Source organism: Heptranchias perlo, chromosome 32 (genome assembly GCF_035084215.1).
Source record: "Heptranchias perlo isolate sHepPer1 chromosome 32, sHepPer1.hap1, whole genome shotgun sequence".
Lineage (NCBI taxonomy): Eukaryota > Metazoa > Chordata > Chondrichthyes > Hexanchiformes > Hexanchidae > Heptranchias > Heptranchias perlo.
In genome coordinates, this window is record NC_090356.1 from 13,092,492 (window position 1) to 13,117,841 (window position 25,350).

Sequence of the window (25,350 nt, forward strand, 5' to 3'; positions counted from 1 at the left end):
GTTGAGGATGGGGATATTCATGGAGCCTCCTGTATATACAGGATTGTCTGTATATATGAGTAGGAGACAAATTCCCATATTCTTAGAGGGAGCTAGAAAAATTTCACAATGAATGATTCTCATTAAGAAATTATTGTTACAAAATAGAGAATGCCCAGAGCAAGTAAAAGCTACCAACTATTACCCAGTCATTTCAATTGTTATGTTATAGCAGAAACCATATAATGCTAGCAGTTTGCCTCAATCTGTCATGTTTTATACATTGCAAGCTAAGTTGTGCTATCATTTAAGAGGCAGGACTGATTAAGGAACGAACTTTCCATAAGAAGATCCTGCATTTCTGGGAAACCTGCATGGTAGAGTTTATTTGCCTTTAGACCTTCTTGTGAGTATGTTATTTTCAGGTGGGAGGCCCTGCACAGGCCCACTGGTAGATGCAATAATAAGACTGTTCATAAGGTGATTTCACTGTTCATCAAAATATCCCTATGTGAAAATAGTATCCACCCACATAATAGAGCAACTTGTTAATGTGAAACTACAAAAATATAAATGTGACATAATTTATTCCTTATGTCCCACTTGCTCTTTTCACAGATGGGGAAGAGCCAATCACAAGTCAAGGCAATGCCCAAGAAAAGGATTTAGCACAGAAACTGCATGTCTCTATCTCATCAAGTGAAGGGCCTGGAACTATTGAGGACGGAAGTGACAAAGGGAAACTTTGGAAGACTAATTAGGATCTGGGCACTTGTCCAACCTGCATGTAGCCTTTTCTTTGGGAATACAAACTTTAGTGAAGCCACTTTCAAAGAAATTATATAACAAGAAAAATGGGTACTGGTGTATCGCTTGACACTATACAAAAGACTTTGCAGTGAACCTTGATGGTTTGAAGGAGTCCAGCACTGAGTTGCATAACATAATGTCCAACCTGGCCCTTGTAATACAGCAACGGTTGTCTTAACTGTGGTCTGCACGTAATGTCCTCGAGACCCTGCGGGAAAAGGAGATGGTAGATCCTGTCGGATGGTTCCCCGAGCAGACTGCCTCATCGCCAGGACTTTCAAACAAGCACCAAGACGTAGCTTGGCTGGTGGTGAGAAGGGCCCTCCCTGTCAGATTCTTCATGCACACCCGGCATCTCTGTGCCACTGCACGCTGTCCCCGAGGAGGCTGCATTGGGGATGAGACCGTCACCCATTTCCTTCTGGATTGTGCCTTTACAAAGAAGGTCTGGAGAGAGATACAGTGGTATTTGTCCAGGTTCATCCCGAGCAGTTCCATAACACAGGATTCTGTGCTCTACGGACAGTTCCCAGGGATGCACACCGAGATAAACATCAACTGCTGCTGGAAGACCATCAACTCAGTGAAAGACAGCCTTTGGTCTGCCCGAAATTCGCTGGTCTTCCAGTGTAAGGAGCTGTCCTCGACCGAGTGTTGCAGACTGGCATATTCCAAGGTCCAGGACTACATGCTGAAGGGCGCACTGAAGCTTGGTGCAGCCGCGCAAAGGGTCTATGGAGAAAGGCCACTATTTAGGGCCCTCCCGCCATTGTATACAAAGGGGCTAGAATCCGAGAAAAAACCCCTCGGTGAAATACGCCCTTTGGTCTGCCCGAAACCTGCTGGTCTTCCAGTGCACGGAGCTGTCCTCGACCGAGTGTTGTAGACTGGCACATTCCAAGGTCCAGGACTACGTGCTCTGGGATGCACTGAAGCTAGGTGCGGCCGCCGCAAAGGCTCTGTGGGGAAAGGCAACCATTTAGAGCCTTCCCGCCATTGTATACCGAGGGGCTTCAATCAGGGAAAACCCCCCCCGGGCAGAATGTAAAATTCAAATTGCTGTAATGTACCTGTAATGAATCTGTAATCAATAATCTGTATTGAGTATAATGCAATGAGACACCCCAGAGTGTCATGAATTGTAATTATGCACAATGTGTTCATTGAACTGTACTTGATTTAACCTGCAAATTGTATAATCTGTATTGTGTATGTTTGGAATGTGATATGACAACTGTATTGTATGCTTTTGCTACAAATTTTATGCATAAAGTATATTTTTAAAAAATGACCCCTTTCTGTTTTGTGCTGTCTTCTGTAGGAGCTCATGTGAAGCATAGAAATTTGAGACTACAGCACTGTCTTGAAAATGCCAGAAATGGCAGGAATACTGTGGGGGCATGTTTGTTGAAATTGCCAATATAGAAAGTCCAATTATAGGTGCACTTTTACTTTTGCTGACTGAGTTTCATTATGAGTCTCCCATGAACTGAAACTTCAAAATTATGAAGTAAAAACAGAAAATGCTGGAAAAGCTCAGCAAGTCAGGCAGCATCTATGGATAAAGAAACAGTTAACATTTCAGGTCGAAGATCTTTCGTCAGAACTGGAAGATGTTAAAGAGTTAACTGTCAAAATTATGAGTGAGTTTTGATAAAGTAATTAAAGGAAAACTATTTCTGCTGGTTAGTGAGTCAATAACTAGAGGATGTAAATTTAAGATTGCCAGGAATGAAGGAAGAGTGTGTAGTGAATGAATAGTACACCACAAGAATAATAATTATCCATTTATTAAAATATAATGCATCGGAGACCATGTGGGTTGCATACTATGCTCTCCTCTCTACTCTGAAAGATGATAAATACCATGTTATCAGACAGTTACATCCAGGCTGAATCGAACAGATTTATTTGCAAGATATAATTACATAGCAGGAGAAATACTCAGAAAGCTAATGATGGTACAAATATTTTTAAAATAATAAAGGTTGAATCAGTCCGTAAGAGTTTAAAGTATTTTCTAAAGATCTAGGAGGGTGAAGTTCACCAATCTCCTGCGTAACTTTAGTGGAAGATTGGTGGAAACCCCAGAGAAATGGCGTAAACGGCCATTTACAATGTTCCTCTGAAGTTTGCGTGGTAGATTGGGGAATGTCCGTGGAAATTCACCCCTCTCCCATATTTCTTACGCAGTCTGATAATCAGCAAAAATTTTGGAGAAACTAGCTTTTTGTAGGCTGCCCAATATGTTGGTTGTATGTGTGAGAGATGATATTCCTGTCCATTACAGAGTCCAGCTGTCACTTTGGCTCATGGGCTCAACTGAATTGAACCAAAGATATTGAGGAAAGGCTGCAGTATATATTCTCAGATAGACAGGCTTCTGAACAAACAGTTGCCAAACTATCAAGTTTAAAGACATATCTGTGAGACGCAATCACACGTCTAACACATAAGGGGGTATTTCGATCCTCCCCGATCGGTGGGAAAGGAGTGGTGGAGCAGTTAAAATGGAGCCTCTCCGTTCCCGCCGATTCCCCATTTTAATGTCGCTGGTTTTGGCGGGCGATGAGACTCATGGCATGCCAGGAGGAGCCCAAGGAAAGTCCGTACCTCTTATGCTCTGGCTCCCCTCCCAATTCCCCACCGGCCAACTACTGCTTTCTGTCTGAAACAGCTGATTGACGACATTCAAATGAGGCCTGGCAGTTAAAATCTGTCAGACCTCTGATGAACAGTCCCACATGGGATTGCTGTCCGCTCCTGCTAGCTTTCAGCCGGGAGTTAAAATCGGCCCTATAAAATCACTTGAGGAGCTACTGTATGTGTCAGTGATGCATTCACCCACTGAGTCAAGGAAGGGGCGCTTTCCTCGTCTCTTTCCTCTGCACCCGACAGTTTAACTTTTATATTGGGTTGGAAATTGCGCATATTGGCTTGGCAACGTCCGCAGCAGCTCCTACAAATAAAAGGTACGAATTTACTTACAGCGGATTGGAGGCATAAACTTGCGTGAATTGGAAGATTTGAAAAGAATCGCGACATCAGCCCAGCTTCTGAACAGCGTAGGCCGATGCACATGGGAAATGGCTGAGAGAATGGAAGCCTTGTCCACAAGCAGACAAGTAAAACTCATTAATTTAAAGTGAACTTCTCTATGTTAGTGTAAATAAAAAATTAACATATCTTATTATAAAAAGCCAAGCAAATGACTTAATTTAATGAAACTTACGTTATTTAAAAGTAAAAAATTTTGTAAAAATGTAAAATTTTTAAAATTTTGTATAATGATCAAAAAATATTAAAATAAGAGTAATTTGACATTCCACATTTTTAAAAGTTAATTTTTTGTTGTTTCGCAGGCATTAACAGTCACTGCACTTTTAAAAAGTAGTGTACGGCTGGTATTTTCCAGTGAACCTTTTGGTGGGGTAAGTATCTTCGTTCCAGCTGGGCAGATGGGTACGTTTATGAATGTTGAATGATTTCTATGATTTTAGCGCGGGTGGCCCTTTAATTCAGACCTGTCAAACCGACGGCAAACCAATGGGAGCAAGTTCGCGATTTCCTGGTTTTAATGAGCATTTGCGAACTCCATCGATTCTCCGGCGGTCGGAGAGGATGCCATTATGGAACGGCGTCCTCAGGTCAGTAATTTCTAGGCCATTATTTCTGATCTGTACTCTATTTTGTTTTACACTATTTCTTGTTTATTTAATTACACCATGGGATACTAATAGGAACAGTTAACACATTTGTGTGAAATTCTTCCCTTTTCTATTTCATCGGAGGCAATAACTTGTTCCTGCCGAATACCTTTTCTGATCCATGGATATGTGGCAATGCAATTAAACTATTTTGGCAACTTCCCAATTTCTGACCCAATTTCCACAATATCATTTGACACAAGGCTGAGGTTAAAAGTCAAAGGGGAATTGCCATTACATTGGTAAGTTTTCAGGCAGGCGTTTAGGAAACCTTTGAAAATTAATAAACCAAAATTCCCCAAAAGATTACGAAGGCAGAGAGGAACCATATGAATAAGTACCGAACAACGATTGTGTTTAACACAAAGTCTTACCTGCCTTTTCAAAGGCAAACTGTGATTTCTCGCTACCCTGCTAGTTAACTAGTTTAATTTAAAGTTTCACTAGTTTCTTGGATCTGACACAGTGATATAGCGATATTATCACATTTGTGTGCACGTTTTTGCTTCCAAACATGTAACATTTTATTAAACAAAAAATATGCTTTTAGCCATTAACTTCACTTCTTTTAAGCTATCTCGTATATGTTACTTTTTTTGCCGATGTGTGACTAACAGATCAGTTAAATCCTTGTGATTTACACATGATTTACTTGTGACTACTGCCACAAATCAAAACAAGATTTTTATGTAATTCTCAAAGTTTTTAGGTCGAGTCTATTCACACCACTGTGTTGTAAATATGCAAGTTTGTTATTCTCACTGACAGGAAATGGGAGGACATTACTCACCCAACCCTTTGTCTGGAATGTATAATTTGATGTAGTCTGCTGTAGAGTTATTCAAGTTCTCTGCAATGTGTAATTTGATCCATTGTAAACAATTTTACAACACCAAGTTATAGTCCAACAATTTTATTTTTAATTCCACAAGCTTTCGGAGGCTTCCTCCTTCCTCAGGTGGTGTGGAAATGACATTTTCGAATCCTTCGCATTTTAAAATCACAGAACAATGCCTGGTGATTACTGCCCGTTGCCAAGGCAATCACAGTGAGCAGACAGAAAGGTGTCACCTAAAAAGGCCACCGAATATACAAACCCCCCAAAAAAAAAGAGAGAGAGAAGGAAGACAGTCAATGACCCGTTATATTAAAAACAGATAACATTTGTTCGCTGGTGGGGTTACGTGTAGTGTGACATGAACCCAAGATCCCGGTTGAGGCCGTCCTCATGGGTGTGGAACTTGGCTATCAATTTCTGCTCGACGATTTTGCATTGTCGTGTGTCTCGAAGGCCGCCTTGGAGTATGCTTACCCGAAGGTCGGTGGCTGAATGTCCATGACTGCTGAAGTGTTCCCCGACAGGGAGAGAACCCTCCTGTTTGGCGATTGTTGCGCGGTGTCCGTTCATCCGTTGTCGCAGCGTCTGCATGGTCTCGCCAATGTACCATGCTCTGGGGCATCCTTTTCTGCAACGTATGAGGTAGACAACGTTGGCCGAGTCACAGGAGTATGAACCGTGCACCTGGTGGGTGGTGTCCTCTCGTGTGATGGTGGTATCTGTGTCAATGATCTGGCATGTCTTGCAGAGGTTACCGTGGCAGGGTTGTGTGGTGTCGTGGATGCTGTTCTCCTGAAGGCTGGGTAATTTGCTGCGAACGATGGTTTGTTTGAGGTTGGGTGGCTGTTTAAAGGCGAGTAGTGGAGGTGTGGGGATGGCCATAGCGAGGTGTTCGTCATCATTGATGACATGTTGAAGGCTGCGGAGAACATGGCGTAGTTTCTCTGCTCCGGGGAAGTACTGGACGACGAAGGGTACTCTTCGCCAGTCCAGTTCGCCATCAATGATGACGAACACCTCGCTATGGCCATCCCCACACCTCCACTACTCGCCTTTAAACAGCCACCCAACCTCAAACAAACCATCGTTCGCAGCAAATTACCCAGCCTTAAGGAGAACAGCGTCCACGACACCACACAACCCTGCCACGGTAACCTCTGCAAGACATGCCAGATCATCGACACAGATACCACCATCACACGAGAGGACACCACCCACCAGGTGCACGGTTCATACTCCTGTGACTCGGCCAACGTTGTCTACCTCATACGTTGCAGGAAAGGATGCCCCAGAGCATGGTACATTGGCGAGACCATGCAGACGCTGCGACAACGGATGAACGGACACCGCGCAACAATCGCCAAACAGGAGGGTTCTCTCCCTGTCGGGGAACACTTCAGCAGTCATGGACATTCAGCCACCGACCTTCGGGTAAGCATACTCCAAGGCGGCCTTCGAGACACACGACAACGCAAAATCGTCGAGCAGAAATTGATAGCCAAGTTCCGCACCCATGAGGACGGCCTCAACCGGGATCTTGGGTTCATGTCACACTACACGTAACCCCACCAGCGAACAAATGTTATCTGTTTTTAATATAACGGGTCATTGACTGTCTTCCTTCTCTCTCTCTCTCTTTTTTTTTGGGGGGTTTGTATATTCGGTGGCCTTTTTAGGTGACACCTTTCTGTCTGCTCACTGTGATTGCCTTGGCAACGGGCAGTAATCACCAGGCATTGTTCTGTGATTTTAAAATGCGAAGGATTCGAAAATGTCATTTCCACACCACCTGAGGAAGGAGGAAGCCTCCGAAAGCTTGTGGAATTAAAAATAAAATTGTTGGACTATAACTTGGTGTTGTAAAATTGTTTACAATTGTCAACCCCAGTCCATCACCGGCATCTCCACATCATAATTTGATCCAGTCATTGTCAGGCAGGCTACAGAGTTCAGAGAATGCACAGCACTAACACTACCCAGTTCAGAGAATACACAGCATTAACATTATTGGCTTCAGATACAAAGGGGTGAGGCCAAGGAGAGATTTCAACATGAGGATGAGAATTTTAAAATCAAGTTGTTAGTGGACTGGGAATGAAAGTAAGTCCGTGAGCACAGGGGTGGTGGGTGAACGAGACTTGCTGCGAGTTAGGATACGTGCAGCAGAGTTTTGGATGAGCTCAAGTATATTGAGGGTGGAAGATGGGAGGCCAGCCAGGAGAGCATTGGAATAGACGAGTCTGAAGGTAAGAAAGGCATGGATGAGGCTTTCAGCAGCAGGAGGGCTGAGGCAGGGTCTGAGATGGGAAATGTTGTGGAGGTGGAAATAGGTGGTCTTTGTGATGGAGAGGATATGGGGTCGGAAGCTCAGCTCAGGGTCAGTTAGGATGCCGAGGTTGCAAACAGTCTGTTTCAGCCTGTGACATTGGCCAGGGAGGAAGATGGAATCACTAGCAAGGGAATGGAGTTTGTAATGGTGACCGAAGACGATGGCCCCAATATTTACTCAGGGCCATGAAGACAGCGGGGGGGGGTGGGAGGACTTCTGGATGGAAAACCTGGAAGTATGGGTTTACCAGACAACGGTACAATTTTGACGTGTGGACATCTTTAAAATTTTTTCTGCAAGTTTCCTGCACAACAGCCAGCCAAATTGACAGGCCGGCTGCCTGTTGGACGGGAAAGCAGCCAGGGGGCAGATTGGTAGTAACTTTGACATCGGGGGCTTGAGGCTGGACATCGAGGAGGGGGGGGTCGATCATTGAGGAATGTGGTCGGAGACATTGTTGGGGGGTCGGACATCAGGGTGGTGCGAGACAGCGGAGGGCTGGGAGACAGCAGGGGGTCAGTCATCGTGGGTGGGGGGGGTGGTCAGCCGATCGCGTGCCTGGGATCGCGGCAGGTAGGCTTGCTGGGTCTGGAGGAAACACTCCTGCTCCTCCTGGCTCACAAGCAGGGCAATAAAGGCACATACTTGTTGATCCAGCACTTCTCGCCTCCTCTTAAGTAACGTGACTCAGAAGGACCAGGAATCCCAGCCCCAAGGAATTAAAAATAAAAAACTTATTAAAATGGAGGCCCGCAGGCTCCTTAAAAAATTTTACTGACCGACCCGCCTCCTGAGAGCGGGCTCGTCGCCCGCCCCTCAACCTGCCTCCTTTAAAACCCGAAGTGGGCGGATTGGAGGCAAGTTGGGGTCGGTTTTTACAATTTTTATCTTCCCACCCGCTCCCAACCCACCCATCCTTGGGGGTTAAAATTACCCCAATGTCTTTGGTCTTCCAATGTTTAATTGAAGGTATTTGCAGTTCATCCAAGACTGGATGTTGGACAAGCAGTCTGACAACAAAGAGGCAATGGAGGGGTTGAGAGAGGTGGTGGTCGTGAGGTAAAGCTGGGTGTCGTCAGTATACATATGGAACCTGACATCATGTTTTCGGATGATGTCGCCAAGGGGCTGCATGTAGATGAGAAATAGGATGGGGCCAAGGATAGATCCATGGGGGACTCCAGAGATAATGTTGCGGGGGAAAGAAGAGAAGCCATTGCAGGAGATTCTCTGGCTACGACTGGATAGGTAATAGTGGAACAAATCAAGGGCATTCCCACTCAGCTGGACAACAGAGGAGAGCCATTGAAAAAGGATGGTGTGGTTAAGCGTGTTTAAAAACTTTTGAAAAAAAGATGAGGAGTGATAGTGCACCACGGCCACAGTCACAGTGGATGTCACTATTGACTATGATTAGGAACGAAACCTGATTGTAGAGGTTCAAACATGGAGTTGCGAGAAAGATGGCAGATAGGTATGGGGCCAACGGACAGCAGCATTGCCTTCTACTCCACAGCTGCAAATAACTCACAGTATCTTCAGGCATACAGGTGACAGCTGTTGGGAATTGCAGGCAACACAAACTGCACAGTGCCTCCTCTTCACTCCTACAGTTGCTCTGCCAGTTGGGTTATGTGTATCTATGAATGCTGCTCATCCACCTTCCATTGCTCCTTTTCTTCATTCAGAAAAAGAGATCACAAGATAACTATGGATGAGCAAGGCCATTTGGCTCGCCTTGAATCAAGTGTTGATCCCTCTGTGTTAAGTATGATTTCTTGATATCATTCCTACATTTGAATCTATGTTGATTCCTCCTATAATAGTGATCCTCCTTGTGGCTTTTCTCTGCACTGGCCACAGCACATCAGTATCTCCCTTGTGCCTCAGTGACCAGCACTGCACAAGGGAGTCAAGGTGTGGTCTGAGCAGCAGACTGTTCATAACTTCCTCTGATATAAAAGCCTGGACTTTCCTTATGAAAACAACCCACTTCTGGGTGGTGGTCTGGCAAGTGAAGTAGGTAGGGCACCTCAGCCAAAACTCCAGAGGTCTTTAAGATAATGAAAGGGTTTGATAGGGTAGACGTAGAGAAAATGTTTCCACTTGTGGGGGAGTCCAAAACTAGAGGTCATAAATATAAAATAGTCACTAATAAATCCAATAGGGAATTCAGGAGAAACATCTTTGCCAAAGAGTGGTAAAAATGTGGAACGCACCATCACAAGGAGTAGTTGAGGTAAATAGCATAGATACATTTAAAAGGAAGCTAGATAAGCACACAAGGGAGAAAAGAATAGAAGGGTATGCTGATAGGGTTAGATGAAGTAGGGAGGGAGGAAGCTCGTGTGGAGCATAAACACTGGCACAGATCAGTTGGGCTGAATGGCCTGTCTCTGTTCTGTAGACTCAATGTAATTCGATGTAACTGGCCACCTCGATTTCTGTCAAGATTTCCTTCCCATGACTTCTGTGTGGCTCTTCCCCATCTCTACCGTGCACCTGCTCTTCCCCGCCTCCTCCATGCTCCTGCCCTTCCCCACCCACCCCCCCGTGCTCCAGCTCTCTCCCCCCTGCTCCTGCTCTCCCCCCCGCTCCCCTCCCACTCCTATTCTTCCCCGCTTCCTCCATGCTCCTGCCCTCCCCCCACCCCGTGCGCCTGCTCTCTCCCCCCTGCTCCTGATCTCCCCCCCGCTCCCCTCCCACTCCTATTCTTCCCCGCCTCCTCCGTGCTCCTGCTCTTCCCCCACTGTGCTCGTGCTCTCTCCCCGCTGCTCTCCCCCCGCCCCCCTCCTCCTGCCCCTCTCCCCCTCTCCTCCGTGCTCCTGCTTCTCCCCCACTTCCTCTGTGTGCCTGCTTCCCCCGCACCGCCCCCCCCCACCCCCATGCTTCTGCCTCCCCTGGGCTCTGCATCGGCTGCATTTTTGGTGCTTGGCCTTCGGGCCGTGTTATTAGTGAACGGCAGTGCGGTGTGTATGTGCAGCAAGGTTGGTGGCGCGCACACATGCGCATCATTGAAAGGGGAAGTTCTCATTCCCTGGCACTAGTCACAGCAAAATTTTCATAGTCCAAATGAGGTTTAAAAGTTCAGTCTGTGGTCTAAATGGCAATTCTAAAATAACGTGATCTGTAGACCATTTACTCATTGAAATATGATATAAACGTATTTTATTGCATAAAAAGATAAGTAGCATCACGTCACATCTTGCAGCCTGGATACAGGGAAGATAAGATTGCAGAAAAACTATCTACATTTTTTTAACAATTTCTTTTTGCTAATTCTGGAGGTGGGAGATTTTTTTTAAAAATGCAATTTCACATTCACTTCACTTTCAGCATCTGTTGCATGTAAGTTAAAGTTAGCGATTACTAATCACAATTCAGCTCATGTTATGACATAGACATAGAATTTACAGTACAGAAGGCCGAGGACAGAGGGGTCAGAGTGGGACACAGAGCTCAGAGTTGTATTTGTGGACAGAACAGAAGTATGCAGCAAAGCAATCACCTAATCTGTGTTTGGTCCATTCCCATTTAAATTTATTAGGGCATATTCAGTGATGCTGAGCTCCTGGCAGGGAACGTCACTTAACGGGACTGCGGCTCGCAGAATCAGTTCTCGTTTAACTGATCTCTCTGTGAGCCGCATTCCTGTCGAGCGACACTCCTCCCCAGGAGCACAGCCTCACCGAATTTGCCCGACAAAGAACCATCGCCTTCCAGGGTGCGGTATTAGCAATGGCAACACCACTGTCGAGAATTTTCCGTTTCATCTTAACTCTTCGATTATCAGATTAGTTTGACTGGCATATGACAATAAAACTCATCAAATTCCCCAATTGTTGAATAGGGAAATTGTGGAGGGACTTTTATCGTGAACAAGGAAAAGAGAATATATTTTTGTTGCAATTCAGATGTATTTTCCTCTTACAAAATATATTTATTAAATTCACCTCAGAGAGTTGTTTTAATTTTTTTTTTATTCGTTCATGGGATGTGGGCGTCGCTGACGAGGCCGGCATTTATTGCCCATCCCTAATTGCCCTTGAGAAGGTGGTGGTGAGCCGCCTTCTTGAATTGCTGCAGTCCGTGTGGTGAAGGTTCTTCCACAGTGTTGTTAGGAAGGGAGTTCCAGGATTTTGGCCCAGCGATGATGAAGGAACGGCGATATATTTCCAAGTCGGGATGGTGTGTGACTTGGAGGGGAACGTGCAGGTGGTGTTGTTCCCAGGTACCTGCTGCTCTTGTCCTTCTAGGTGGTAGAGGTCGTGGGTTTGGGAGGTGCTGTCGAAGAAGCCTTGGCGAGTTGCTGCAGGGCACAGTGTGCTGGTGGTGAAGGGAGTGAATGTTTAGGGTAGTGGATGGGGTGCCAATCAAGCGGGCTGCTTTGTCCTGGATGGTGTCAAGCTTCTTGAGTGTTGTTGGAGCTGCACTCATCCAGGCAAGTGGAGAGTATTCCATCACACTCCTGACTTGTGCCTTGGAGATGGTGGAAAGGCTTTGGGGAGTCAGGAGGTGAGTCACTCACCGCAGAATACCCAGCCTCTGACCTGCTCTTGTAGCCACAGTATTTATATGGCTGGTCCAGTTAAGTTTCTGGTCAATGGTGACCCCCAGGATGTTGATGGTGGGGGATTCGGCGATGGTAATGGCGTTGAATGTCAAGGGGGGGGGGGTGGTTAGACTCTCTCTTGTTGAAGATGGTCATTGCCTGGCACTTGTCTGCCGCGAATGTTACTTGCCACTTATGAGTCCAAGCCTGGATGTTGTCCAGGTCTTACTGCATGCGGGCTCATACTGCTTCATTATTTGAGGGGTTGCGAATGGAACTGAACACTGTGCAATCATCAGCGAACATCCCCATTTCTGACCTTATGATGGAGGGAAGGTCATTGATGAAGCAGCTGAAGATGATTGGGCCAAGGACACTGCCCTGAGGAACTCCTGCAGCAATGTCCTGGGGATGAGCTGATTGGCCTCCAACAACCACTACCATCTTCCTTTGTGCTACGTATGACTCCAGCCACTGGAGAGTTTTCCCCCTGATTCCCATTGACTTCAATTTTACTGGGGCTCCTTGGTGCCACACTCGGTCAAATGCTGCCTTGATGTCAAGGGCAGACACTCTCATCATTTGAACTATCTGTAATCCAGTGGAGGGTGCTCTTGTGAAGCTGAAGAGAAAGATCAGCTTTCTCTGGTGTCCAGCAATGGTTGGATCTCCTGAGTATCTGGTCTCTGAATACTGTAAACAGAAGAACCATATTCCATTCTCTAACACCATCAGCTATCCACTCAGAGAAACTGAAAATTTAAAAATCTACAAAAAAATTGGAAAATTAGAATGGTGCCTTTCTGCTGAACTCTTTATCCCTCTGACATCAGTCTCTTGTGCACCTTCCATTCCTTCATCCCATCACTGGCAACCAAGCGTAAAGCTTCCTAAATCCCACTCTCTGGAACTCCCAACCTAAACCTCTCTCTCCTCTTTTAGGACCCCCCCACCGACCCAGCTTTTTGTCACTCCTCCTAATCAATCCTTCTTGGGCTCAGCGACCATTTTCCTCACACATCTATAAAGTGCCTTGGGACATTGTCTGACTTAAAAGGCAATATATAAATGCGAGTTGTTGAAAAATTGCCTTGTTTTTTAATTGGTGTGATTCACAGATTGGGCGTTGGAAACCATACTGCCATAGAAGGTGACCCAAAATGGAGGAGAGAGCCATCCAATAAACCAGTCCTTTTGGTCTCCTCCGAAATGCCCATTTCAAATGAACGCTGTATATCTGGAAAGCACTTACATTGAGTCTATAGCAGAGAAACAGGACATTTGGCCCAAATGGTCTATGCCGGCGTTTATGCTGCACACGAGCTTCCTCCCTCCCTACTTCATCCAACCCTATCAGCATATCCTTCTATTCCTTTCTCCCTCATGTGCTTATCTAGCTTCCCTTTAAATGCACCTATGCTATTTGCCTCAACTACTCCTTGTGGTAGCACATTCCACCTACTTACCACTTTGGGTAAAGAAGTTTCTCCTGAATTCCCTATTGGATTTATTAGCGACTATTTTATATTTATGACCTCTAATTTTGGAAACATTTTCTCTACGTCTACCCTATCAAAACCTTTCATTATCTTAAAGACCACTATCAGGTCATCCTCAGCCTTCTCTTTTCTAGAGAAAAGAGCCCCAGCCTGTTCAGCCTTTCCTGATAAGTATATCCTCTCAGTTCCAGTATCATCCTTGTGAATCTTTTTCGCACCTTCTCCAATGCCTTTATGTCCTTTTTATAATATGGAGACCAGAACTGTGCACAGTACTCCAAGTGTGGTCTAACCAAAGTTCTACACAAGTTTAACATAACTTCTCTGCTTTTCAATTCTATCCCTCTAGAAATGAACCCCAGTGCTTGGTTTGCCTTTTTTATGGCCTTATTAACCTGCGTCGTTACTTTTAATGATTTGTGTATCTGTACCCCAAGATCCCTTTGCTCCTGTACCCCATTTAGACTCTTATTATCCAAGCAGGATGTGGTCTCCTTATTCTTCCTATTAATATGCACCATATCACACTTATCTACATTGAAATTCATTTGCCAATTACATGCCCTTTCTGCAAGTTTATTAATGTCTTTTTGCATTTTGACACATTCTTCCTTTGTATTAACTACACCCCCCAATTTGGTGTCGTCCGCAAATTTTGAAATTTCCGATTCCCGAATTTAAATCATTAATGTAAATTGTGAACGACAGCAGTCCCAGCACCGATCCCTGTGGAACACCACTTCCCACTTTTGCCAGTCTGAGTAGCTAACCTTAACCCCTATTCTCTGTTTTGTAGCCAGCTTGCTATCCATTCTGCCATCTGTCCCGACTCCACATGCTCTGACCTTAGTCATGTGTCTACAATGCAGTACCTTATCGAAGGCCTTTTGAAAATCCAAATATATCATATCCACTGCATTACCCTTGTTTACTCTTTCTGTTATTTCTTCAAAGAATTCAATAAGGTTGGTCAAGCGTGATTTTCCTTTCTGAAATCCATGCTGACTACTCTTTATAATATTTTAGTTTTCTAGAAGTTTTTCTATTACATCTTTGAGTAAAGATTCAATTATCTTTCCTACCACCCACATTAAACTAACTGGCCTATTGTTCCCTGGACTTGTTCTATATCCCTCTTTAAAAATAGGAATCACATTAGTTGTCCGCCAGGGCATTTAGGGATGGGCAAAAAATGCTGGCCTTGCCAGCGCCGCCCACATTCCATGAACGAATAAAAAAAGTCATCTGGTATTACTCCCTTTCCTAATAATTTTTTTATATATATGTAATAATGCCTCTGCTATCTCTTCCCTAGCATCTTTTAATATGTGCGGATGCAATCCATCCGGACCAGGGGTTGTATCCTCTCTTAAGTTTGATTAGTTAATCAATTATCTCCCCCCTTTCTATCTTAAATATCTTTAAATTGTTTTTGTTCTCGTCTTCTAATGTCATGGCCACCTTGTTAGTCTCCCTGGTAAATATTGAGGTAAAGTAACAGTTCAATATTTCTGCCATTTTGCTGTCATTACCTGTGAGTTTATCTTGTGCATCTCTTAGTGACCCTATCCTTATTCTGATTTTTCTTTTGTTATTTATGTGTCTGTAGAATAATTTATTATTTCTTTTTATATTCCTTGATAATTTAATTTCGTAGTTCCGCTTTGTTTTCTTAATTGTTTTTTGACTTCTTTCCTAACCTCTTCGTATTCCCTTTTGTCATCCTCTCCTTTATTGTCTATATACTTAGAGTCTGCCTTTTACTCTAGTTTGAATTTTACCCTTATCTCTTTATTCATCCATGGTATTACATTATTGGCTAGTTTGTTCTGTTTTTTAGAGGAATATATTTCTCCTGAACTCTATTGATCACCATTTTAAATATTTCCCACTGCTGTTCTATCTCTTTGTCTGTCAATTTTTCTTTTCCATTTTTCCTTCCCTAGTTCCATTCTCATCCCCTCAAAATTAGTTTTTTTTCCAATCTATTTGGTATTTATCTTACTTATGCCTTTCTCAATCATTATTTTAAACCTAGATTTGCCTAGATGTTCCCCTACACTTACTTCTCTTATATCTGCTCTGGTTCATTTCCCATTATTAGATCCAGCAGTGATTCCTCTCTTGTTGGGCTTCTCACATACTGGGTAAGAAAGGAGTCCTGTACACACTATAAAAACTCCATCCTCCTTCCCCTACATCTTCTTGCTAGTTTATTTGGAGGTAGTTGAAATCTCCCATCATTATTCAATGTTTTTTTACTCATTTCATAGATTTGCTGAAGTATTTCTTCCTCCACTTCCCTTCCACTATTAGGTGGTCTGTAGAATATACCTATTAACATGATCATGCCCTTCTTATCCCTTGTCTCAATCCACATGGATTCTGTTTCTATCTTAATATTACTTATGTCTCTTTTTTCTATTGCCATTATGTTGTCTCTAATTAGTACAGCTACCCCATCCCCCCTTCTTCCTTCCCTATGCTTTCTAAATACATTATATCCTGCAATATTTAACTGCCAGTCCTGTTCTTTACGTAGCCATGTTCAGTTATACCTACTACATCTGGCTCCTCACTACAAATTATTGCCTCCAGTTCCCCCATTTTGTTTCGGATGCTGTGCACTTTGCTATACAGACAATTTAATTTGTTTTTTATTAATTATTCCCTCACTTTATTTTTAAGTCATTTTGTGCGTATGTTCTATAACTGTATTTGTTCTCCGACCGTTTATGTTACCCTTATTGCTTACCTTGGTCCGACCTTTACTCTCATCTCCTACCTCTTTCATCTTCAGACTTATGTTATTTACACCAGATCTTTCAGCCCTGTTTATCCTTTCCGCTAGGACATTGGTCCCATTCCGATATTCCGATTCAGGTAGAGCCCGTCCCAGCAGCACAGCTCCTTCCTGTCGCGGTGCCAGTGTCCCATGAAGTGGGACCCCTCCATCCCACACCAGTCGTTCAGCCACGCATTCACCTTCCTGATCTGTCTATCCCGATGCCAATTTGCAAGTGGCTCAGGAAGTAATCCCAAGCTGACCACCCATGAGGTCCTGTTTTTTGATTTAGTTTCTAACTTCTGATATTGTCCTAGCGGGACCTCCTCCCTATCTTGAGGAGGATGCGCCCAAGTTTCAAAACTTGGGAGCTTTTATGAGACCTGCCTGCCTGCCCGGTGCCACTCAGTGCCAAGTCATGCCACTATCCCCTAAACCTCAGTACCGGGGAGGGGGGAAATCTTTGTTCCGCGTGCTGAGCCTGTGTGGAGGCGTCACGCAAAGGGACGTGATCATCATCGAAACCAAAAGTAATTCGGAGCTTTCCCGTTGTAATCGAAACGAGATTGATATCGAGTCCGGAGTAACGACAGCAAAGCGGCGTTTTCACCGCGGGCATAGCCCGGATTTCTTAACCCTTCGGGGGGGGGGATGAACTCTCCGGTGAGTAAATCGGTGTAAACGCTCCGATTACTGCGCAAACTGTCGGTTACAGCGCGGACTCTGACCCGGGGCCTGGTTCGGGCGGGCTCTTCCTGCCACGTCTTTAGAAATTGTTTACAATAAGGAGACAGACCTTTGGACAAATAATTCTGGAAATGTTGTTTTATCCTGTGAGAGATGGAGGAGAGCGCAGCCAGAAGGAAGGATTATTGTTGACTCGATTTTTAATTAAGGCGGCGTTTTCTTTAAATATTATATTAATCAGCGGCCTCTGGCGGCTGTGGACGTGTCGACAATCCCACAGTCTGTCGGTTGGGCCGTTTTTAATCGACTGTTTCGATGTTACTAAATCCTGATTTTTGAAAAATCCAACGTTACAATCCAGAGATTCAAGTTATAGAAATGGTCCTAAATCATTTCAGCGGCTGCACCAACTCTGATTGTTCTGAAAAAGTCGCAGTTCTTGCTTTCCGCAGTGAATTGAATCCAAGAGGTTGTTTTCCAATTGAACTCTCCTATGCTGGTAGCACGTAGCAAAAATTCAGGCACACCGTATACATGATTTTCTAACCATTAATTTAAATCGTTGCAAAATCATGCAGTATGCGCCTGAATTTTCAATAGCGAGCTTCCCAGTTTATCTCATAGAATGTACAGCACAGAAACAGGACATTTTTTAAAATTTCAAAATATACTTTATTTCATAAAATGTAAAGATATACACACAGTTCAATGTAAATATCACAATTTCAAGGCGATACAATTCAAAAACAATACAAAAGGGATCATACACAATATGTTCCAATATTGCAATTTAAAACACAGTACATATTTTATGGTACATGCTGTACAATATAAGGTGGGATGGCCTTACATGGTGGCCTTTCCCCATAGAGCCTTTGTGTAGGCCTCACCTTGCTTGAGGGCGTCCCGCAGCATGTACTCCTGGACCTTGGAGTGTGTCAGTCGGCAACACTCTGTCATGGACAGCTCCTTCAGCTGGAAGACCATTAAATTTCAGGCGGACCAAAGGGCTTCCTTCACCGAGTTGATGGTCTTCCAGCAGCAGTTAATATCTGTCTCGGTGTGTGTCCCGGGACAGCCGTAGAGCACAGAGTCCTGTGTTACTGAGCTGTTGGGGATGAACCGGGACAGATACGAATGTATCTCCACACCTACGCGAAGGGGCAGTTCATCAGGAGGTGGACAACGGTCTTGTCCCCACCGCAACCTCGAGGGCAGCTTGCGGTGGCACTGAGATTCAGTGCATGTTGGAAGGACCACACTGGGAGGGCTCTTCTCACGACCATCCAGGCTACATCCTGGTGCTTGTTGGTCAGTTCCAGCAACCAGACGTTCTGCTAAATGGCTTCGACTGTCTGGTCGGGGAACTGCCCAATCTGATCCACTCTCTCCTTTCCTTGCAGGGCTCCCAGAATGTTCCGTGCCAACTACTGTCTGACGGCCTCGTGGTCAAAGGGGTTCCTCTTCCGGAACTTCTGTAGTTGGGACAGGTAGTGGGGTACGATCCAGCTGGACGGGACGTCCTGCGTCTGCTTGGCCAGCGTGGCCAGACCCAGTCTTCTCAGTGTGGTGGACAGGTAGAACCTCAGCATGTAGTGACACTTGGTGTTTGTGTACTGGGGCCTTACACGTATCCTGAGGTAGCCACACACAAAGGTGGCTATCAGGATCAGGGCGGCATCGGGGCACCCTCCCTCCACTTTGTCTGTAGGCTTGTGCATGGCATCCCTGTGGATGCGTTCTACCTTTGACCTCCAGACAAAGTAGAAGATGGCCCGGGTGACTGTGACGGCAGAGCTGTGGGGAATGGGCCAGATCTTGGCCACACAAAGCAGCGCCACGAGCACCTCACACCTTATCACCAGGTTCCTGCCAACCATGGAGACTGAGCGCCCCCCTCCCAAAAACACACCAAGCTTCTGTTTGGCCTTGGTTCCTCCCAGTTCTTGGTGCAGGCCTGGGGTCCCCCGAAACAGATCCCCAGCACCTTGGGTAGTCAGACCTGACGATGAAGGGGACAAAGGATCGGGTCTCCCTCCTACCAAAGAACATGGCTCTTACTGCAGTTCACTCTGGCCCCCGAAACCAGCTCTAACTGGTTGCAGATGCCCATCAGTCTGTGTACCGACCACTGATCGGAGCAAAAGATGTTGATGTCGTCCTTGTACAGGGAAGCCTTGACCTGAGACCCTCCACTGCCTGGGATCGTCGCAACCCCCCCCCCCCCCCCGATGGCCGCGGCAAACGGCTTGATACAACATACGATCCAGACCGCAGAGAGAAGATAGCCGTGCTTGACTCCAGATCTGATCGGAAAGCTCTCCGACTCCCACCATTGATGTCCGTGTGAGAGCAGTCAGATCCAATCGCGATTGCCTCCCCAAACCCCATTTTGGAGAGCACCCGAATATCCCATCTTAAACGTATGGGATATTCTGTGGAAGACCTTCTCCTGGTCCAAGCTGATGAGGCAGGTGTTCACCCCCCGTTCTGCACATAGGCGATCGTATCCCTGAGCAGTGCATGACTATCAGAGATCTTCCTGCCAGGTACAGCGTAGGTCTGATCAGGGTGGATCACCAGCTCCAGTGCAGACTCAAGCCTGTTGGTGATGGCCTTAGACAGAATCTTGTAGTCAACATTTAGCAATGAAATGGGTCACCAATTTCTGATCCCTTCCCTCTGCCCCTTCCGCTTGTACATGAGGGTGATGATGTCTTTCCTCATGGACTGTGACATACTGCCTGCCAGAAGCATACCCCCGTACACTTGCAGTAAGTCTGGGCTTATCCAGTCCCACAGAGCCAAGTACAACTCAACCGGTAAGCCATCGCTTATGGGAGTTCTACTCTTCTCGAGGACTGGACGGCCTTTGTCAGCTCGTCCAAAGTCAGCAGCTGATCCATACTCTCCTGCACGCGGTCCTCTAAAACTTCCATGATAGAGGACAGGAAGGACTGGGAGGCTGTGCTGTCTGTGGGCTTCGCGTCACACAGCCTGGCATAAAAGGACTTGCTGATCCTCAGTATGTCGGCCTGCGAATATGTCACCGAACCGTCTTCCTTCTTCAGGCTGCTGATCACAGAGGTCTCTCTGTACAGCTTCTGGGAGAAGAAGCGTGAGCACTTCTCGTCCTGATCCACAGGGCGGACTCTGAATCGGAAGATGATCTTTGAGGTCTCGGAGGCGAAGAGCGAGGCTTGCTGGCCCTTCACCTCTCAGAGCTCCTCCCCGACATCGACTGCCAACGACTGCAGCTGGAGCAGATGAAACAGGCCCGTGCCGGGGTTTATGCTCTAGACGAGCCTCCTCCCTCCCTACTTCATCTAACCCTATCAGCATACCCTTTCCAGCGAATGTCAACAGGAAAGAGGTATAACATTTTTACAGAGTGGCAGGATTTCCCCAGGTCTAGGGGACTGTTGCTGTGCTATGTGGGAATACATACTCCCTTATTGAATTTCATTACGTCAACAGCAAACTTTGAGTACACAGTTTGCATGCAAAGCCAAGCACATTTTGTGTATGAACAGCCTGATACCCAGCGCCCTTCCATGATGCATTCATTTAAAGATAGTCATGGATACCAGGACTGTTCATCATCCCAAACCAGGGATGGTGGCACTTGTTGATAAAAGTTACCAGTTAAGGAGTGGCTGAAGTCCCCACTGTGGAACTTTGGAACAGATAACTTACGTAAAAAAAAATACTGCAGATTCTGGAAATCTGAAACAGATAAAAAATGCTGGAAACAATTATCAAGTCACGCAGCATCTGTGGGGAGAAGCAACAAGCCAACATTTGGGCGTAAACCTTTATCAGAACTTCTAATGGGTTATGCCTTAAATTTTAATTTGTCACTTCTCTCTACATATAATTGGGTGCGTAATGCTATTAGGATAGCTGTGGAACAGATCATTGACATCCTAAAACGAAGATTCATGTGCCCGGACCAATTGGGCAGTATCCTCCAATATAATCCTGTGAGGGTCTCCAGGACCATTGTGGCTTGCTGTGTGCTGCATAATCTTGCCCTTAGAAAGGGAGTTAATCTAATGGAACTTGATGAAGATAGGCAAGGTGGCCCAGTCCAGCCAGGCACCCTGAAAGGGCTGAGCGAGCTGAAGATCCGGAGGTGAACCATTGCTAGCTGCAAGGCAGATATGAGAACTCCTAAGAAGGAACAACTTCAGATAAAATAGATCCCTGCCTGCTGCATTCTCAGACATTCTATTATCAGAGGAGTTGTGTAACCATAATGAAGTAGTCCATGCCAGCTTGCAGCAGTATCCAGGCTTGGGCTGACGAGTGGCAAGTAACATTTATGCCACATAAATGTCAGATAATGGCCATCTCAAAACAAGAGAAAACCCAGCCATCTCCCCTTGACCTTCAGTGACACCACCATCACCAAGTCCCCCACCATCAATATCTTGGGGTCGCCATTGACCAGAATGAACTGGACCAGCCATATCAACACTGACTCCAAGAGAAAGAATCAATTTGCATTTATATAGCGCCTTTCACAACCACGGGATGTCTCAAAGTGCTTTACAGCCAATTGAGTACTTTTGAAGTAGTCACAGATGTAATGTGGGAAATGCAACAACCAATTTGCACACAGCAAGGTCCCGCAAACAGCAATGAAACAAATGACCAGATCATCTGTTTTTAGGTGTCGGTGGAGGAATCGATATTGGCCAGGACACCGAGAGAACTCTCCTGCTCTTCTCCGAATAGTGCCATGGGATCTTTTACACCCAAGTGAGAGGATAGACGTGGCCTTGATATAACGTCTCATCCAAAAGACACCTCCGACAGTGCAGCACTCCCTCAGTATTACACTGAAGTGCCAGCCTAGATTACGCGCTCAAGACTTTGGAGTGGAGCTTGAACCCACGACGTTCTGACTGGGAGGCAAGAGTGCTATCACTGAGCCAAGGCTGGCACCTTAAAGAGCAGGGCAGAGAATGGGTATTGTGTGATGAGTGGCTCACCTCTACATCCTCATAATGTTTCCATTATCTACAAGGCCCAAGTCAGGAGTGTGTTGGAATATCCACTCGCCTGGATGGGTACAGCTGCAACAATGCTCAAGTAGCTCAGCACCATTCCAGTACAGCGATTCGCTTGATCAGACTGGACTCAATGTTCACCACTCCATCATCGGTTCTGCTCGGCTGTAGTATGTACAATCTACGGTTATTTGAACAGCACCTCCCTCCCCTACAACCTCTATCACTGAGAAGAACAAGAAGAGCAATGTCGTGGGAACCCCATCACATCCAAGTTCCCCTTCAAGTCATACACAATCCTGAGTTGGACATATATTTTTCTTCCTTCATTGTAGCTGGGTCAGTATCCTGGAATTCCCTACCTAACACCATTACCAGTACCATCACCACAAGGACTGCAGCAGTTCAAGCAGAAGACCCACCCATCACCTTCTTATGTACCTTCAAGAGAAAGCTAGATTGCATCATACAAAAGCTAGGTACCAATTAATGTGTCATGGTCAATGTGGTCTCCTGGACTAGTTTCAGGCACCTAGAGGGGATCAAAGAGGAATTTTCCAATTTTTTCCTGCCTAATTGTCCTTGGGTTTTTGATCTGGTTTTTTGCCTCTCCCAGGATCCTACATGGTACCTAGGAGGTAGGAGTTTCTTGACCTGAAGCATAAGGCATCACAACTGTATGGGACAGTCTATGGACCAGCTGGTCTGTTCCAGTCTGACATTTTCGTATGTTCATATAATCGGGGTTATGGTCTGATGTATTTTTTCCTTTATTTCAGAAGCTGGATTTCTTCAGGTGAAGAACTGGACAGGATTGTATACAAAATTATTATATTTTGTAAAGTATTACTACTTTACGCTTAGAAAAAGTACTGCTATGCCAAAATTTGTTCTTTCTATGTTTGAAAAATGAACTTGAGCAACAGTGAGTACATTTATAGTACATATATAGGCACATGAATGAGCAACAGTGTGTCCTTGTGATTGTATGTTGAAGAATGTGATGGAGGGGAGGAAATAGTTGAGAATGGTATGGTAAGGGTTGAGAGGAGTGACGTGAGGTGTTGTTGAGAAAAGTGAAGAGGTGTACTCACCCTTGCTGCTCTTGTGAGATCACTAAACAACAACAACTTGCATTTATATAGCGCCTTTCACGTTGTAAAACGTCCCTTTCTGCATTGAACCCAGGTCCTGGGGTGATGGTGTTGGCACTGACCACATCAGCCACCTCTATCCAGGCCTGCTTGACAGTGGCCTTGGAATGCTCCTGCGGGTGCTGAGAAGAGGACATCCCTCCTGGCTCTGATTTTCTTCGCTAGGAACTCCAGGGAGGCATCAGAAAAGTGAGGGCAACCCTTCAACTCATCTGTGCTGCCACAACCTTTTCCAATGTTCTTCCAACAAAGATGAAAGTGAGGGATGCAACCTTGCTTTAAGACATGCATCCCTGCTTTAAGTATAGTTGGTAAATGTGGGCAGGTTATGTGCTGTCCGACTCTGCAGGCGATTGGAGGGCAGCCCATCCTTCAAATGTTAATGAGGACCAGGAGTTAAAATGGCCTTATGCTGACAGTGTCATGGGGGATTGCTGCCCACTCTGCGTCCCACCACCCAATTCCCGCACTGAGTTAAAATTGGTGCTTAAATTTCCAGATCTTATGCTATAGTCCATTGTAAAGCAAATCAGATCCCATTTGGAGTATTGTATTCAATTCTCATTGCCATACCTCAAGAAAATATTCATACTTTGGGAGGTGGAGAAAAGAGCTACAAGGATGATCTGAAATGTAAAAGGGATTAGAACAACTGTAGCTCTACAGAGTGAAAAGAACATGGTTAGGAGGGGATCTGATCAGGGTATATAAAGAATACTAATGGTACACGCTAGATAATGCCAGAATATTTTAACATAAACCAGGAACACCAGACAACATAAGTTAGTGAAAAGTGAATTTAAAACTGACATAAGACGTTTTTTAAAAATTCATAGTGTTAAATGCTTTGAATAATTTGCTGGATAGGGTAGTGTGGCAAAACTATTAGAAACATTCTCATTGCAGCTGCGTGCTATGAAGGGAGAGCTTAGATACCAGAGCAAGAAGTTTCAGTGGGCCAAATGGCATTTTTTGTTCTTGACTTTCCTTGTTATTTCCCTGCAGCAAGTATCAAAAATCCAGATTTGAAGGCGAGATGGCATGGATCAGACTCCAGCAGTAACTCACCTATAACAGTGTGTGGACAAAGGATTAAGTAAGTACTTCAAAAGGGATCCAGAATAAATTTTCTTCCTCTGCAGTTGGCTGATGTTTCTAAATGATAAGTAAATTACTGAGTTGCCCAAGTTCTAATGTAATACCAAGTTTATTTTTGTCCCTTTGAAAAGCATCTTGAGTAGCAGTTGATCTATTTTGTTTTCATTTTCATCAAAATTTGTGGAAGAAATGTTTTCACTATGTATCTTTGTACAGTGCAGTGTACAATTCTCATCTTCAAAACTGAATTTGCTGTGACGCTAACAACTCTACTCAGGTGCACAAAATGTAAGCCACCTAATGATCAGTGATGGTTCAATTTATTTATATCTTTTTGGGGAAAAAATATCTGCATGACCCTCAGCGGCAGGCTCACTAGCTATCCTTAGATAATTGTAAACAATTTTACAACACCAAGTTATAGTCCAGCAATTTTATTTTAAATTCACAAGCTTTCGGAGGCTTCCCCCTTCGTCAGGTGAACGATGTGAAATGAAGTCCTCGAAATGAAATTTCATTTCGAGGACTTCATTTCACATCGTTCACCTGACGAAGGGGGAAGCCTCCGAAAGCTTGTGAATTTAAAATAAAATTGCTGGACTATAACTTGGTGTTGTAAAATTGTTTACAATTGTCAACCCCAGTCCATCACCGGCATCTCCACATCATATCCTTAGATATACAGTTTACTGCTTAATTCAGATAGTCTGATAATTCAAGTTTTTTTAGCACCAAATTCCCATTATGCTATGCTACTTACATTTAAGTGTTAGTTTGACTCAGTGATAGCACTCTTGTAAGCTGACATATAGTGAATTCTAAAAATCTGGCTTACTGCTGTTACTTATGTTACTAGTAATCAAAAAATGGAGCCAGGCTCCGGACCTGCTCCGGGAT

General features: G+C 44.9%; 2 protein-coding genes and 1 long non-coding RNA gene across 7 annotated transcripts in view; 2 read left to right on the forward strand and 1 right to left on the reverse strand.

The window, feature by feature from the left end:
- Window positions 1-2,052, forward strand: part of LOC137301032 (uncharacterized) — a 34,886-nt gene extending 32,834 nt beyond the window's left edge. The window contains exon 3 of one of the 2 annotated variants that reach the window (XR_010958216.1): window positions 598-2,050. This is a non-coding gene — a long non-coding RNA (uncharacterized lncRNA). Of the gene's footprint in view, window positions 1-597 lie in introns of both variants that reach the window. The other variant, XR_010958217.1, reaches the window with a different exon arrangement.
- The window catches only part of c32h1orf127 (chromosome 32 C1orf127 homolog), an 81,602-nt gene extending 64,514 nt beyond the window's left edge, over window positions 1-17,088 (reverse strand). Inside the window, exon 1 of the mRNA XM_067970386.1 lies at window positions 16,470-17,088. Coding sequence (XP_067826487.1) covers window positions 16,470-16,492 — 23 coding nt within the window. The 5' untranslated portion in view covers window positions 16,493-17,088. The remainder of the gene's footprint in view (window positions 1-16,469) is intronic.
- The window catches only part of LOC137301031 (tumor necrosis factor receptor superfamily member 5-like), a 49,087-nt gene continuing 40,588 nt past the window's right edge, over window positions 16,852-25,350 (forward strand). Inside the window, exons 1-3 of one of the 4 annotated variants that reach the window (XM_067970387.1) lie at window positions 16,852-17,162; window positions 22,981-23,126; window positions 24,361-24,451. In XM_067970387.1, the coding sequence (XP_067826488.1) occupies window positions 23,111-23,126; window positions 24,361-24,451 (107 nt within the window). In that variant the 5' untranslated portion in view covers window positions 16,852-17,162; window positions 22,981-23,110. Of the gene's footprint in view, window positions 17,163-18,712; window positions 18,764-22,980; window positions 23,127-24,360; window positions 24,452-25,350 lie in introns of those variants that run through there. The other 3 variants (XM_067970390.1, XM_067970388.1, XM_067970391.1) reach the window with 3 other exon arrangements.